Source organism: Pleurodeles waltl, chromosome 7 (assembly GCF_031143425.1).
Source record: "Pleurodeles waltl isolate 20211129_DDA chromosome 7, aPleWal1.hap1.20221129, whole genome shotgun sequence".
NCBI lineage: Eukaryota > Metazoa > Chordata > Amphibia > Caudata > Salamandridae > Pleurodeles > Pleurodeles waltl.
The window spans coordinates 9,951,174-9,966,445 of NC_090446.1; the positions used below are offsets into that span (position 1 = coordinate 9,951,174).

At 49.7% G+C, this 15,272-nt stretch overlaps 1 protein-coding gene across 1 annotated transcript in view; it reads right to left on the minus strand.

Moving 5' to 3' along the window:
• LOC138303542 (zinc finger protein 777-like) overlaps positions 1–15,272 on the minus strand; it is a 72,139-nt gene that overhangs the window by 34,717 nt on the left and 22,150 nt on the right. The window contains exon 3 of the mRNA XM_069242773.1: positions 12,184–12,294. Coding sequence (XP_069098874.1) covers positions 12,184–12,294 — 111 coding nt within the window. The remainder of the gene's footprint in view (positions 1–12,183; positions 12,295–15,272) is intronic.

A 15,272-nucleotide genomic window follows, 5' to 3' on the forward strand; every position in this document is an offset into this window, starting at 1 on the left:
ACACCCCTCTAGCAGGCCTTACAGCCCTAAGGCAGGGTGCACTATACCATAGGTGAGGGTACCAGTGCATGAGCATGGTACCCCTACAGTGTCTAAACAAAACCTTAGACATTGTAAGTGCAGGGTAGCCATAAGAGTATATGGTCTGGGAGTCTGTCAAACACGAACTCCACAGCACCATAATGGCTACACTGAAAACTGGGAAGTTTGGTATCAAACTTCTCAGCACAATAAATGCACACTGATGCCAGTGTACATTTTATTGTAAAATACACCCCAGAGGGCACCTTAGAGGTGCCCCCTGAAACTTAACCGACTATCTGTGTAGGCTGACTAGTTCCAGCAGCCTGCCACACCAGAGACATGTTGCTGGCCCCATGGGGAGAGTGCCTTTGTCACTCTGAGGCCAGTAACAAAGCCTGCACTGGGTGGAGATGCTAACACCTCCCCCAGGCAGGAGCTGTGACACCTGGCGGTGAGCCTCAAAGGCTCACCCCTTTGTCACAGCCCAGCAGGGCACTCCAGCTTAGTGGAGTTGCCCGCCCCCTCCGGCCACGGCCCCCACTTTTGGCGGCAAGGCTGGAGGGAACAAAGAAAGCAACAAGGAGGAGTCACTGGCCAGTCAGGACAGCCCCTAAGGTGTCCTGAGCTGAGGTGACTCTGACTTTTAGAAATCCTCCATCTTGCAGATGGAGGATTCCCCCAATAGGGTTAGGATTGTGTCCCCCTCCCCTTGGGAGGAGGCACAAAGAGGGTGTACCCACCCTCAGGGCTAGTAGCCATTGGCTACTAACCCCCCAGACCTAAACACGCCCTTAAATTTAGTATTTAAGGGCTACCCTGAACCCTAGAAAATTAGATTCCTGCAACTACAAGAAGAAGGACTGCCTAGCTGAAAACTCCTGCAGAGGAAGACCAGAAGACGACAACTGCCTTGGCTCCAGAAACTCACCGGCCTGTCTCCTGCCTTCCAAAGATCCTGCTCCAGCGACGCCTTCCAAAGGGACCAGCGACCTCGACATCCTCTGAGGACTGCCCCGGCTTCGAAAAGACAAGAAACTCCCGAGGACAGCGGACCTGATCCAAGAAAAGCTGCAACTTTGTTTCCAGCAGCTTTAAAGAACCCTGCAAGCTCCCCGCAAGAAGCGTGAGACTTGCAACACTGCACCCGGCGACCCCGACTCGGCTGGTGGCGATCCAACACCTCAGGAGGGACCCCAGGACTACTCTAAGACTGTGAGTACAAAAACCTGTCCCCCCTGAGCCCCCACAGCGCCGCCTGCAGAGGGAATCCCGAGGCTTCCCCTGACCGCGACTCTTTGAATCCTAAGTCCCGACACCTGGGAGAGACCCTGCACCCGCAGCCCCCAGGACCGGAAGGACCGGACTTTCACTGGAGGAGTGACCCCCAGGAGTCCCTCTCCCTTGACCAAGTGGAGGTTTCCCCGAGGAACCCCCCCCTTGCCTGCCTGCAGCGCTGAAGAGATCCCTAGATCTCCCATTGACTTCCATTACAAACCCGACGCTTGTTTCTACACTGCACCCGGCCGCCCCCGCGCTGCTGAGGGTGAAATTTCTGTGTGGGCTTGTGTCCCCCCCGGTGCCCTACAAAACCCCGCTGGTCTGCCCTCCGAAGACGCGGGTACTTACCTGCAAGCAGACCGGAACCGGGGCACCCCCTTCTCTCCATTCAAGCCTATGTGTTTTGGGCACCACTTTGAACTCTGCACCTGACCGGCCCTGAGCTGCTGGTGTGGTGACTTTGGGGTTGCTCTGAACCCCCAACGGTGGGCTACCTTGGACCAAGAACTAAGCCCTGTAAGTGTCCTACTTACCTGGTTAACCTAACAAATACTTACCTCCCCTAGGAACTGTGAAAATTGCACTAAGTGTCCACTTTTAAAACAGCTATTTGTGAATAACTTGAAAAGTATACATGCAATTTTGATGATTTGAAGTTCCTAAAGTACTTACCTGCAATACCTTTCGAATGAGATATTACATGTAGAATTTGAACCTGTGGTTCTTAAAATAAACTAAGAAAAGATATTTTTCTATACAAAAACCTATTGGCTGGATTTGTCTCTGAGTGTGTGTACCTCATTTATTGTCTATGTGTATGTACAACAAATGCTTAACACTACTCCTTGGATAAGCCTACTGCTCGACCACACTACCACAAAATAGAGCATTAGTATTATCTATTTTTACCACTATTTTACCTCTAAGGGGAACCCTTGGACTCTGTGCATGCTATTCCTTACTTTGAAATAGCACATACAGAGCCAACTTCCTACATTGGTGGCAGCGGTGGGATACAAGACTTTGCATTTGCTGGACTACTCAGCCAATACCTGATCACACGACAAATTCCAAAATTGTCATTAGAAATTCATTTTTGCAATTTGAAATTTTTCTAAATTCTTAAAAGTCCTGCTAGGGCCTTGTGTGTTAAGTCCCTGTTTAGCATTGTCTTGTAGAGTTTAAAAAGTTTGTTAAAAGTTTGAAATTAGATTCTAGAAACAGTTTTAGATTCTTTAAAAAGTCTCCCAACTTTTAGCAAAATAATGTCTGATACAGAGATGAATGTGGTGGAACTCGACACCACACCTTACCTCCATCTTAAGATGAGGGAGCTAAGGTCTCTCTGTAATATCAAAAAAATAACCATTGGCTCCAGACCTACCAAAATTCAGCTCCAGGAGCTGTTGGCAGAGTTTGAAAAAGCCAACCCCTCTGATGATGACATCACAGAGGAAGAAATTAGTGACTTGGAGGCCAATGTCCCTCCTCCAGTCCTAAATAGGGAGAACAGGACCCCTCAAGTCCTGTCTCCAACTGTGTTAGTCAGAAATAGTGAGTCCCTCACAGGAGGGTCCCACATTTCTGAAATCACTGAGGATGCTCTCAGTGAAGATGACCTCCTGTTAGCCAGGATGGCCAAAAGATTGGCTTTAGAGAGACAGCTCCTAGCCATAGAAAGGGAAAGACAAGAGATGGGCCTAGGACCCATCAATGGTGGCAGCAATATAAATAGGGTCAGAGATTCTCCTGACATGTTAAAAATCCCCAAAGGGATTGTGACAAAATATGAAGATGGTGATGACATCACCAAATGGTTCACAGCTTTTGAGAGGGCTTGTGTAACCAGAAAAGTGAACAGATCTCACTGGGGTGCTCTCCTTTGGGAAATGTTCACTGGAAAGTGTAGGGATAGACTCCTCACACTCTCTGGAAAAGATGCAGAATCTTATGACCTCATGAAGGGTACCCTGATTGAGGGCTTTGGATTCTCCACTGAGGAGTACAGGATTAGGTTCAGGGGGGCTCAAAAATCCTTGAGCCAGACCTGGGTTGACTTTGTTGACTACTCAGTGAAAACACTAGATGGTTGGATTCAAGGCAGTGGTGTAAGTAATTATGATGGGCTGTACAATTTATTTGTGAAAGAACACCTATTGAGTAATTGTTTCAATGATAAACTGCATCAGCATCTGGTAGACCTAGGACCAATTTCTCCCCAAGAATTGGGAAAGAAGGCGGACCATTGGGTCAAGACAAGGGTGTCCAAGACTTCAACAGGGGGTGACCAAAAGAAAGGGGTCACAAAGACTCCCCAGGGGAAGGGTGATGAGACAACCAAAACTAAAAATAGTAAAGAGTCTTCTACAGGCCCCCAAAAACCTGCACAGGAGGGTGGGCCCAGAGCCTCTTCACAAAACAATGGGTACAAGGGTAAAAACTTTGATCCCAAGAAGGCCTGGTGTCATAGCTGTAAACAGCATGGACACCAAACTGGAGACAAGGCCTGTCCCAAGAAAGGTTCCACTCCAAACTCCCATCCAGGTAACACTGGTATGGCTAGTCTCCAAGTGGGATCAACAGTGTGCCCAGAGCAAATCAGGGTCCACACTGAAGCTACTCTAGTTTCTGAGGGAGGGGTGGATTTAGCCACACTAGCTGTCTGGCCGCCTAACATGCAAAAATACAGACAGCAACTCTTAATTAATGGGACTAGAATAGAGGGCCTGAGGGATACAGGTGCCAGTGTCACCATGGTGACAGAGAAACTGGTTTCCCCTGGCCAATACCTGACTGGAAAAACTTACACAGTCACCAACGCTGACAATCAGAGAAAAGTACATCCCATGGCAATGGTTACTTTAGAATGGGGAGGGGTCAATGGCCTGAAACAGGTGGTGGTCTCCTCAAATATCCCAGTGGACTGTCTGCTTGGAAATGACCTGGAGTCCTCAGCATGGGCTGAGGTAGAACTAAAAACCCATGCAGCAATGCTGGGTATCCCTGAACTGGTGTGTGTGAAAACAAGAGCACAATGCAAGGCACAGGGTGAACAAGTAGAGCTGGAGTCTGGAAGAATGGCCCAGCCTACCAAGAGAACAGGAAAGTCAGTTGGGAAACCAACTGCAACACAGCAAAAGAAAGGGAACCTCTCTTCTCAGGAAGAAGTTCTGCCCTCTGAGGGAACTGAGCCTTTGGAGCTTGAACCTTACCAGGTTGAGCTCTTGGGCCCAGGGGGACCCTCAAGGGAGGAGCTGTGTAAGGGACAAGAAACCTGTCCCTCTCTTGAAGGCCTTAGGCAGCAAGCTGCTGAAGAGTCCAAAGGCAAGAAAAATGGAACACATAGGGTCTATTGGGAAGATGGACTCCTGTACACTGAGGCCAGAGACCCCAAACCTGGTGCCACTAGGAGAGTGGTAGTGCCTCAGCTGTTCAGGAAGTTCATCCTAACATTGGCCCATGACATTCCCCTTGCTGGACATTTGGGACAAACCAAGACGTGGGAGAGGTTAGTCAACCACTTCTACTGGCCCAATATGTCCAACATGGTTAAGGAGTTTTGCCTCTCCTGCCCCACCTGTCAAGCCAGTGGTAAGACAGGTGGGCATCCAAAGGCCCCCCTCATTCCACTTCCAGTGGTGGGGGTTCCCTTTGAAAGAGTGGGTGTGGACATAGTTGGTCCACTAGAACCTCCCACAGCCTCAGGAAATATGTATATCCTGGTAGTAGTGGATCATGCTACCAGGTATCCTGAAGCTATTCCCCTTAGGTCGACTACTGCCCCTGCAGTAGCCAAGGCCCTCATTGGTATCTTTACCAGAGTGGGTTTCCCTAAGGAGGTGGTGTCTGACAGAGGTACCAACTTCATGTCAGCATACCTAAAGCACATGTGGAATGAGTGTGGAGTGACTTATAAATTCACTACACCATACCATCCACAAACTAATGGCTTGGTTGAGAGATTCAACAAGACATTAAAAGGCATGATCATGGGGCTCCCAGAAAAACTCAAAAGGAGATGGGATGTCCTCTTGCCATGTCTGCTTTTCGCTTACAGAGAGGTGCCACAGAAGGGAGTAGGATTCTCACCCTTTGAACTTCTGTTTGGTCATCCTGTAAGGGGACCACTTGCCCTTGTTAAAGAAGGCTGGGAGAGACCTCTCCATGAGCCTAAACAGGACATAGTGGACTATGTACTTGGCCTTCGCTCTAGAATGGCAGAGTACATGGAAAAGGCAACCAAAAACCTTGAGGCCAGCCAACAGCTCCAGAAGTTTTGGTATGACCAAAAGGCTGCACTGGTTGAGTTCCAACCAGGTCAGAAAGTCTGGGTTCTGGAGCCTGTGGCTCCCAGGGCACTCCAGGACAAATGGAGTGGCCCTTACCCAGTGCTAGAAAGGAAGAGTCAGGTCACCTACCTGGTGGACCTGGGCACAAGCAGGAGCCCCAAGAGGGTGATCCATGTGAACCGCCTTAAGCTCTTCCATGACAGGGCTGATGTGAATCTGTTGATGGTAACAGATGAGGATCAGGAGGCAGAGAGTGAACCTCTCCCTGATCTTCTGTCATCAGACCCAAAAGATGGCACAGTAGATGGAGTGATCTACTCAGACACCCTCTCTGGCCAACAGCAAGCTGATTGTAGGAGAGTCCTACAACAGTTTCCTGAACTCTTCTCCTTAACCCCTGGTCAGACACACCTGTGTACCCATGATGTGGACACAGGAGACAGCATGCCTGTCAAAAACAAAATTTTTAGACAGTCTGACCATGTTAAGGAAAGCATCAAGGTGGAAGTCCACAAGATGCTGGAATTGGGAGTAATTGAGCGCTCTGACAGCCCCTGGGCTAGCCCAGTGGTCTTAGTCCCCAAACCTCACACCAAAGATGGAAAGAAAGAGATGAGGTTTTGTGTGGACTACAGAGGGCTCAATTCTGTCACCAAGACAGATGCCCATCCAATTCCAAGAGCTGATGAGCTCATAGACAAATTAGGTGCTGCCAAATTCTTAAGTACCTTTGACTTGACAGCAGGGTACTGGCAAATAAAAATGGCACCTGGAGCAAAAGAGAAAACAGCATTCTCCACACCTGATGGGCATTATCAGTTTACTGTTATGCCCTTTGGTTTAAAGAATGCCCCTGCCACCTTCCAAAGGTTGGTGAATCAAGTCCTTGCTGGCTTGGAGTCCTTTAGCACAGCTTATCTTGATGATATTGCTGTCTTTAGCTCCACCTGGCAGGATCACCTGGTCCACCTGAAGAAGGTTTTGAAGGCTCTGCAATCTGCAGGCCTCTCTATCAAGGCATCCAAATGCCAGATAGGGCAGGGAACTGTGGTTTACTTGGGACACCTTGTAGGTGGAGGCCAAGTTCAGCCACTCCAACCCAAGATCCAGACTATTCTGGACTGGGTAGCTCCAAAAACCCAGACTCAAGTCAGGGCATTCCTTGGCTTGACTGGGTATTACAGGAGGTTTGTGAAGGGATATGGATCCATTGTGACAGCCCTCACTGAACTCACCTCCAAGAAAATGCCCAAGAAAGTGAACTGGACTGTGGAATGCCAACAGGCCTTTGACACCCTGAAACAAGCAATGTGCTCAGCACCAGTTCTAAAAGCTCCAGATTATTCTAAGCAGTTCATTGTGCAGACTGATGCCTCTGAACATGGGATAGGGGCAGTTTTGTCCCAAACAAATGATGATGGCCTTGACCAGCCTGTTGCTTTCATTAGCAGGAGGTTACTCCCCAGGGAGCAGCGTTGGAGTGCCATTGAGAGGGAGGCCTTTGCTGTGGTTTGGTCCCTGAAGAAGCTGAGACCATACCTCTTTGGGACTCACTTCCTAGTTCAAACTGACCACAGACCTCTCAAATGGCTGATGCAAATGAAAGGTGAAAATCCTAAACTGTTGAGGTGGTCCATCTCCCTACAGGGAATGGACTTTATAGTGGAACACAGACCTGGGACTGCCCATGCCAATGCAGATGGCCTTTCCAGGTTCTTCCACTTAGAAAATGAAGACTCTCTTGGGAAAGGTTAGTCTCATCCTCTTTCGTTTGGGGGGGGGGTTGTGTAAGGAAATGCCTCCTTGGCATGGTTGCCCCCTGACTTTTTGCCTTTGCTGATGCTATGTTTACAATTGAAAGTATGCTGAGGCCTGCTAACCAGGCCCCAGCACCAGTGTTCTTTCCCTAACCTGTACTTTTGTATCCACAATTGGCAGACCCTGGCATCCAGATAAGTCCCTTGTAACTGGTACTTCTAGTACCAAGGGCCCTGATGCCAAGGAAGGTCTCTAAGGGCTGCAGCATGTCTTATGCCACCCTGGAGACCTCTCACTCAGCACAGACACACTGCTTGCCAGCTTGTGTGTGCTAGTGAGGACAAAACGAGTAAGTCGACATGGCACTCCCCTCAGGGTGCCATGCCAGCCTCTCACTGCCTATGCAGTATAGGTAAGACACCCCTCTAGCAGGCCTTACAGCCCTAAGGCAGGGTGCACTATACCATAGGTGAGGGTACCAGTGCATGAGCATGGTACCCCTACAGTGTCTAAACAAAACCTTAGACATTGTAAGTGCAGGGTAGCCATAAGAGTATATGGTCTGGGAGTCTGTCAAACACGAACTCCACAGCACCATAATGGCTACACTGAAAACTGGGAAGTTTGGTATCAAACTTCTCAGCACAATAAATGCACACTGATGCCAGTGTACATTTTATTGTAAAATACACCCCAGAGGGCACCTTAGAGGTGCCCCCTGAAACTTAACCGACTATCTGTGTAGGCTGACTAGTTCCAGCAGCCTGCCACACCAGAGACATGTTGCTGGCCCCATGGGGAGAGTGCCTTTGTCACTCTGAGGCCAGTAACAAAGCCTGCACTGGGTGGAGATGCTAACACCTCCCCCAGGCAGGAGCTGTGACACCTGGCGGTGAGCCTCAAAGGCTCACCCCTTTGTCACAGCCCAGCAGGGCACTCCAGCTTAGTGGAGTTGCCCGCCCCCTCCGGCCACGGCCCCCACTTTTGGCGGCAAGGCTGGAGGGAACAAAGAAAGCAACAAGGAGGAGTCACTGGCCAGTCAGGACAGCCCCTAAGGTGTCCTGAGCTGAGGTGACTGACTTTTAGAAATCCTCCATCTTGCAGATGGAGGATTCCCCCAATAGGGTTAGGATTGTGTCCCCCTCCCCTTGGGAGGAGGCACAAAGAGGGTGTACCCACCCTCAGGGCTAGTAGCCATTGGCTACTAACCCCCCAGACCTAAACACGCCCTTAAATTTAGTATTTAAGGGCTACCCTGAACCCTAGAAAATTAGATTCCTGCAACTACAAGAAGAAGGACTGCCTAGCTGAAAACCCCTGCAGAGGAAGACCAGAAGACGACAACTGCCTTGGCTCCAGAAACTCACCGGCCTGTCTCCTGCCTTCCAAAGATCCTGCTCCAGCGACGCCTTCCAAAGGGACCAGCGACCTCGACATCCTCTGAGGACTGCCCCGGCTTCGAAAAGACAAGAAACTCCCGAGGACAGCGGACCTGATCCAAGAAAAGCTGCAACTTTGTTTCCAGCAGCTTTAAAGAACCCTGCAAGCTCCCCGCAAGAAGCGTGAGACTTGCAACACTGCACCCGGCGACCCCGACTCGGCTGGTGGCGATCCAACACCTCAGGAGGGACCCCAGGACTACTCTAAGACTGTGAGTACAAAAACCTGTCCCCCCTGAGCCCCCACAGCGCCGCCTGCAGAGGGAATCCCGAGGCTTCCCCTGACCGCGACTCTTTGAATCCTAAGTCCCGACACCTGGGAGAGACCCTGCACCCGCAGCCCCCAGGACCGGAAGGACCGGACTTTCACTGGAGGAGTGACCCCCAGGAGTCCCTCTCCCTTGACCAAGTGGAGGTTTCCCCGAGGAACCCCCCCCTTGCCTGCCTGCAGCGCTGAAGAGATCCCTAGATCTCCCATTGACTTCCATTACAAACCCGACGCTTGTTTCTACACTGCACCCGGCCGCCCCCGCGCTGCTGAGGGTGAAATTTCTGTGTGGGCTTGTGTCCCCCCCGGTGCCCTACAAAACCCCCCTGGTCTGCCCTCCGAAGACGCGGGTACTTACCTGCAAGCAGACCGGAACCGGGGCACCCCCTTCTCTCCATTCTAGCCTATGTGTTTTGGGCACCACTTTGAACTCTGCACCTGACCGGCCCTGAGCTGCTGGTGTGGTGACTTTGGGGTTGCTCTGAACCCCCAACGGTGGGCTACCTTGGACCAAGAACTAAGCCCTGTAAGTGTCCTACTTACCTGGTTAACCTAACAAATACTTACCTCCCCTAGGAACTGTGAAAATTGCACTAAGTGTCCACTTTTAAAACAGCTATTTGTGAATAACTTGAAAAGTATACATGCAATTTTGATGATTTGAAGTTCCTAAAGTACTTACCTGCAATACCTTTCGAATGAGATATTACATGTAGAATTTGAACCTGTGGTTCTTAAAATAAACTAAGAAAAGATATTTTTCTATACAAAAACCTATTGGCTGGATTTGTCTCTGAGTGTGTGTACCTCATTTATTGTCTATGTGTATGTACAACAAATGCTTAACACTACTCCTTGGATAAGCCTACTGCTCGACCACACTACCACAAAATAGAGCATTAGTATTATCTATTTTTACCACTATTTTACCTCTAAGGGGAACCCTTGGACTCTGTGCATGCTATTCCTTACTTTGAAATAGCACATACAGAGCCAACTTCCTACATTCTCCATTTCAGATTAGCTCTTATGTTTAAAGGTTGCCAGGATAGTACCACATTACTTGACTCATTTTAATATATTTGCATTCGTAAAGCTGAACAGAGGAGTAACATGCCACTATGTACTACTACTGCTAAAGACTGGTGGTTGAAGGAATATGTAATTGTTGGAAATTGCCCTTTTTACAGGGTAATCCCAAACGTTTTGCCTTCTTCCTCCTATTTTTTGAGGTCTGTTTTTGCTGGTTTGTTGTCTCTGCGCACTTTACCACTGCTAATCAGTGCTAAAGTGCAAGTGCTCCCTATAGAAATTGTACTGTTGATTGGTTTATCCATGACTGGCATATTTGATTTACTAGTAAAGTGCACTTGAGGTGCCCAGGGCCTGTAAATCAAATGCTACTAGTGGGCCTGCAGCACTGGTTATGCCACCCACATTAGTAGCCCTGAGTGGTCACTCACACCTGAAAGGACTGTGCTTGCCCTCACACAGTGCCGTCTCTGACCCCCTGGTGGGTGTCTGGGGCCTGGCCTGGACAAGGAAGGATCTTACAAACACTTGAGACTTTGCTATGAAGTTTGCCAACTTCAAAGGCAGAACTGGGTATAAGAAGACGACCCCAGACTTTTAGAATGTTTCTGGAATCAAGAGGAACCTCTGCGAAGGAGAAGAGCTGAAGAGCTAGAGGAGGAGTACTGATCCTTGGAGTCGCATTACCCCGCTTCGCACCGCGGCCCTCGTCTCCCCGACACTGTCATCGGACGACTTCACCGAGCCGTTGCTCGCATTGCGACCTGTGGGCCCTGCACTCTGGCATCGCCTGCTCACGCCACAGCCTGGGCATCCCCGACGCCGCCGCTCCTGCTGACACCGGTGCCGCTGCCTGCACCGTGGCCTGTGGACACTGCTCGTGAGGTACACAAAGCACGGTCCCATCCTGCACCGCAGCCCCGGTCCACCGACACCAGCACCATCGACTCCTGTGTCGTCACCAGGCATCCTGCCTGCACCTTGGCCTGTGGACACTGCTCGTGAGGGTCACGAAGCACCGTCCCGCATTGCCAGCTTGGGCCTACCGACAGTGCTTCAGCAACGCCTTCGCTTGCACTGTGATCTGTGGACACTGCACGTCGCACCGCCCTGCTTCACACCGCAGCCCTGGTCTCACCGACTCCGCTGGACACTGTCACCGAGCCGCTGCCTGCATCGTGACCTGTGGACACCGCATGTCGCATCGTCCCGCAGCCCGACGCCATCCACGCGGGCACACCTGACTTAATCAGCCTGGAGTTCTATCTGCAACGCGTGTGACCTCAAGGGCCTGATGACTCCTGCACCGACTCCGGGACTGACACTGGGACGTCAGTGATGCCGCTCTTCGGAGCTCACCGCAAGGATCACGACGCCCTGCAAATCCAAGGTACTGTTTGCAGGTCTCCCCGACACCGTAACTGGGCTGCAACCGGCCTGGACTGTTGGTTTTGTTGATCACAACACCGTGATAGCCCCAGGTGGAGCTATCGACTTCAAGGAATTGTAGTTTTGAGTAAACCTTGCAGAATTCATATTTTTCTTACTGTATGTTGGATTTTTATCGTTTTTGGTCCTGTTTTATATGGAAAATATTGGTTATTTTTCTAAAACTGGTGTGTTGTCCTTTTGTAATGTTTTCACTTATTATTGTGTGTTATGTATAAATGCTTTACACATTGCTTCTGAGATAAGCATGACTGCTCGTGCCAAGCTACCTAGGGGGTGAGCAGGGGTTATCTGAGCAGGTATCTCCCTTATCCTGACTAGACTGAGGGTCCCTACTTGGACAGAGTGCAAACCAACTGCCAATTAGAGACCCCATTTCTAACAGCAGTATATAAGTACAAGACTCCAGGTAACTGGCTGTGGGCCTCCTGAGAAGTATAGAAGGGTATGTATGAGTGCATGCATGCAGCCCTATACACGGCTCCGCGCATTTGTCTTTGCTGTGTATACAAGGAAATGTACATGTGCATGTGTGTATCTATGAGAGAGTGTTTAAGTACATGTCAGTGTTTGCAAGTATGCACTGGTTGTGGAAAGGGCAGTCAAACAATATTCTCTGGTCATACATATTGTACTTTCCACTTACTAGAAGAAGGATTAACACCATTCCTCTCCCCAGACAGCGGGAGTCCCACATGAGACAGCTCTTGTGCTTCTTTAGCCTTTAACGAAAAAACTGTGTTGGCAATAAGCGGGCCTGTTGAAAAAACAAAAGATGAGCTAATTACTGCATGGGTACTTGCAGAACGATGAGCATCACCGGGCGTTACGCTTGATGCTGAACACTAGCACCACCACGATTCATCTAGTTAAAAAGCAAAAGCTACCAGGAGTAACAATATAGGGAAAACCAAGGGGGTTCAAATACTGACAGACACAGAGAAAGAAACACATAAAACACTGCCTAATGGGTTACAGAAATGCCAAGGAAGCTCTCATGAAAGAAAGTTATCATGAAAACTGTAGTTAGGTCTAGCCATACCAGTGCACAAACAAAGGGCAAACAATGGCAGAGAAGACATGTTAAACACATAGGCCCTCATTACGAGTCTAGCGGTCTGACCGCCACATTACGACCGCAGACACCGCCAGCCTGGCGCTCATAGTCATGCAGCGCCGCCCTGAGAAATTACAACTCCCCACTCCACCAGCCTTTTCATGGCAGTTGGACCACCATGGAATGGCATGCGGAATGGGGGTGCCGGAGGTCCCCATGGGGCCCCCATGGACAGCCCCATCGCACTTTCCACTGTCCGAATTACGGGCAGTGGAAAGCGCGACAAGTGCTGCTGCACCCACTGCACCGCCACATTGCTGCTGGCTCATAATCAATGTCAAGGGCATGCAGTGAACCCGTAAAAGGGCCGGCAGTGTTCTGCCCGTACTGGCGGTCAGGTGGCAATATGAGGTTGGCGGGCGGCCTCCGAATCAACAACAACACACACACAGCCACAAGGAGCTCTTCAACATCGTGAAAGAACTCTCCAACCCAAGCTCCAGCTCCAATGACTTCCCACCATCTCAAGACCTCTGCGACTCCCTAGCCTCCTACTTCCACAGCAAGAGTGCAGACATCCACGACAGCTTCAGCATCCAGACCCCCCCCCACCTCAGCAACCACAAACACCACAGATTCACCTCCGACCAACCTCAGCTGCCTCAAACTCAATTCCGACAAGGCGGAAGTCCTCATCTTCAGCTCCACCCCCTCAGCATGGGATGACTCCTGGTGGCCTGTCACTCTTGGAGCCGCTCCGACTCCCACCGACCACGCACACAACCTAGAATTCATCTTCGATTCCTCATTATCCATGAACTAGCAAGTCAATGCCATCTCCTCCTCCTGCCTCAACACCCTCCGCATGCTCCGAAAGATCTACCAATGGATCCCCACCGAAGAACAGTTACCCAAGCCCTTGTAAGCAGCAAACTGGACTACGGCAATGCCCTCTACGCAGCATTCATGGCCAAACTCCAGAAGAGGCTGCAACTCATCCAGAACGCCCCCGCACGCCACATCCTGGACATTCCCCGTCACAGGCCATCTGAGTGACCTGCACTGGCTCCCAGTCAACAAGAGAATCACCTTCAAACTCCTTACCCACGCTCACAAAGCACAGCACAACAACGGACCAGGATACCTCAAGAGACGGCTCTCCTTCCATACCCCGTCCCAGCATCTCCGCTCCACCGACCTCGCCCTCGCAACCATCCCACACTTCCGCAGAACTACAACCGGCGGCAGATCATTTTTGCACCTCGCTGCCAATACGTGGAACACTCTTCCCACCCACCTGCGCCAGACCAAAGACCTCCTTACCTTCAGAAAACATCTCAAGACCTGGCTGTTCGAGCTGTGTGGCAGCTCCTATCCCCCCCGCCCCTCCCTCCCACCATCTCAGCGCCTTGGGACCCTCACTGACGAGTAGTGCGCTTTAAAAAATCCTAATTGATTGAATGAGGGCCATAGTGAGCAATACATGTGGGAAAACAACAGCACAAACAAATGTCTACCCACTGCTAAAGATAAAGAGAAGCTAACTGATAAAAAAAAAATGAGGAAGCCAAACAAGGGAGATAAACGGGAATCAACAGGACACATGCAAGCCAGAAGTAACAAGTGCATCGCAGATAATAGTGCAGATAAGTAAAAGTAACACTGTCCATGGCAAAGCAATGAAGTGGTTCGATGTCATCTATTTCGTTTTTAAATTTGACATTTATAACTTTTTTTATTTACTACATTTACCAAATTTCCAGGAATATCAACTTTTTCAAGGTTATGTTTTTATTTTCTGATGATTTCTTGTAACCGTCTCTGCTGCCTTGGTCTTTGTTTAAGGTTTTACACAGAAGATTTATGATCAATGTGGTGGCTGAAGGCTGTGCTTTGACTTTGGTCAACCTCTTAGCCCTGAAGTAGGTTATGGCACACACCTGGTAGAGTCCAATGGTTCCTCTTAGAGGCTGATAGTGGCAAAATCAGATAATTCTAACGCTCTATTTTGTGGTAGTGTGGTCGAGCAGTAGGCTTATCAGAGGGTAGTGTTAAGCATTTGTTATACACACACAGGCAATAAATGAGGAACACACACTCAAAGACTTAACTCCAGGCCAATAGTTTTTATATAGAAAAATATTGTTTCTTAATTTATTTTAGAACCACAAAATTCAAGATTTGAAGTAAATACATAAAATGCAAGGTACTCCACACAGGTAAGTAAGGAACTTTGAATTAAAGCAGTAGTACACACAGTATAGGTTAAAATGGCAATAAGCTAATTTAAAAGTGGACACAGTGCACAAATCAACAGTTCCTGGGGGAGGTAAGTTTGGTTAGTTTTTGCAGGTAAGTAAAGCACTTACACAGTCAGTCTCCTGGGCACAGGCAGCACACCGTTGAGGGTTCAAAGCAACCCCAAAGTCACTGCACCAGCAACACAGGGTCGGTCAGGTGCAGAGGTCAAAGGAGAGCCCAAAACACATCGGCACCTATGGAGGACAGGGGTGCTCCAGTTCCAGCCTGCTGGCAGGTAAGTACCTGCGTCCGCGGGGAACAGACCAGGGGGGTTTTGTAGCGCACAGTCACAAACGGGCACACAAAACACACCCTCAGAGGCACAGGGGTGACCGGGTGCAGTGTGCAAAGTTGGCGTCAGGTTTGCTATTGAAAGC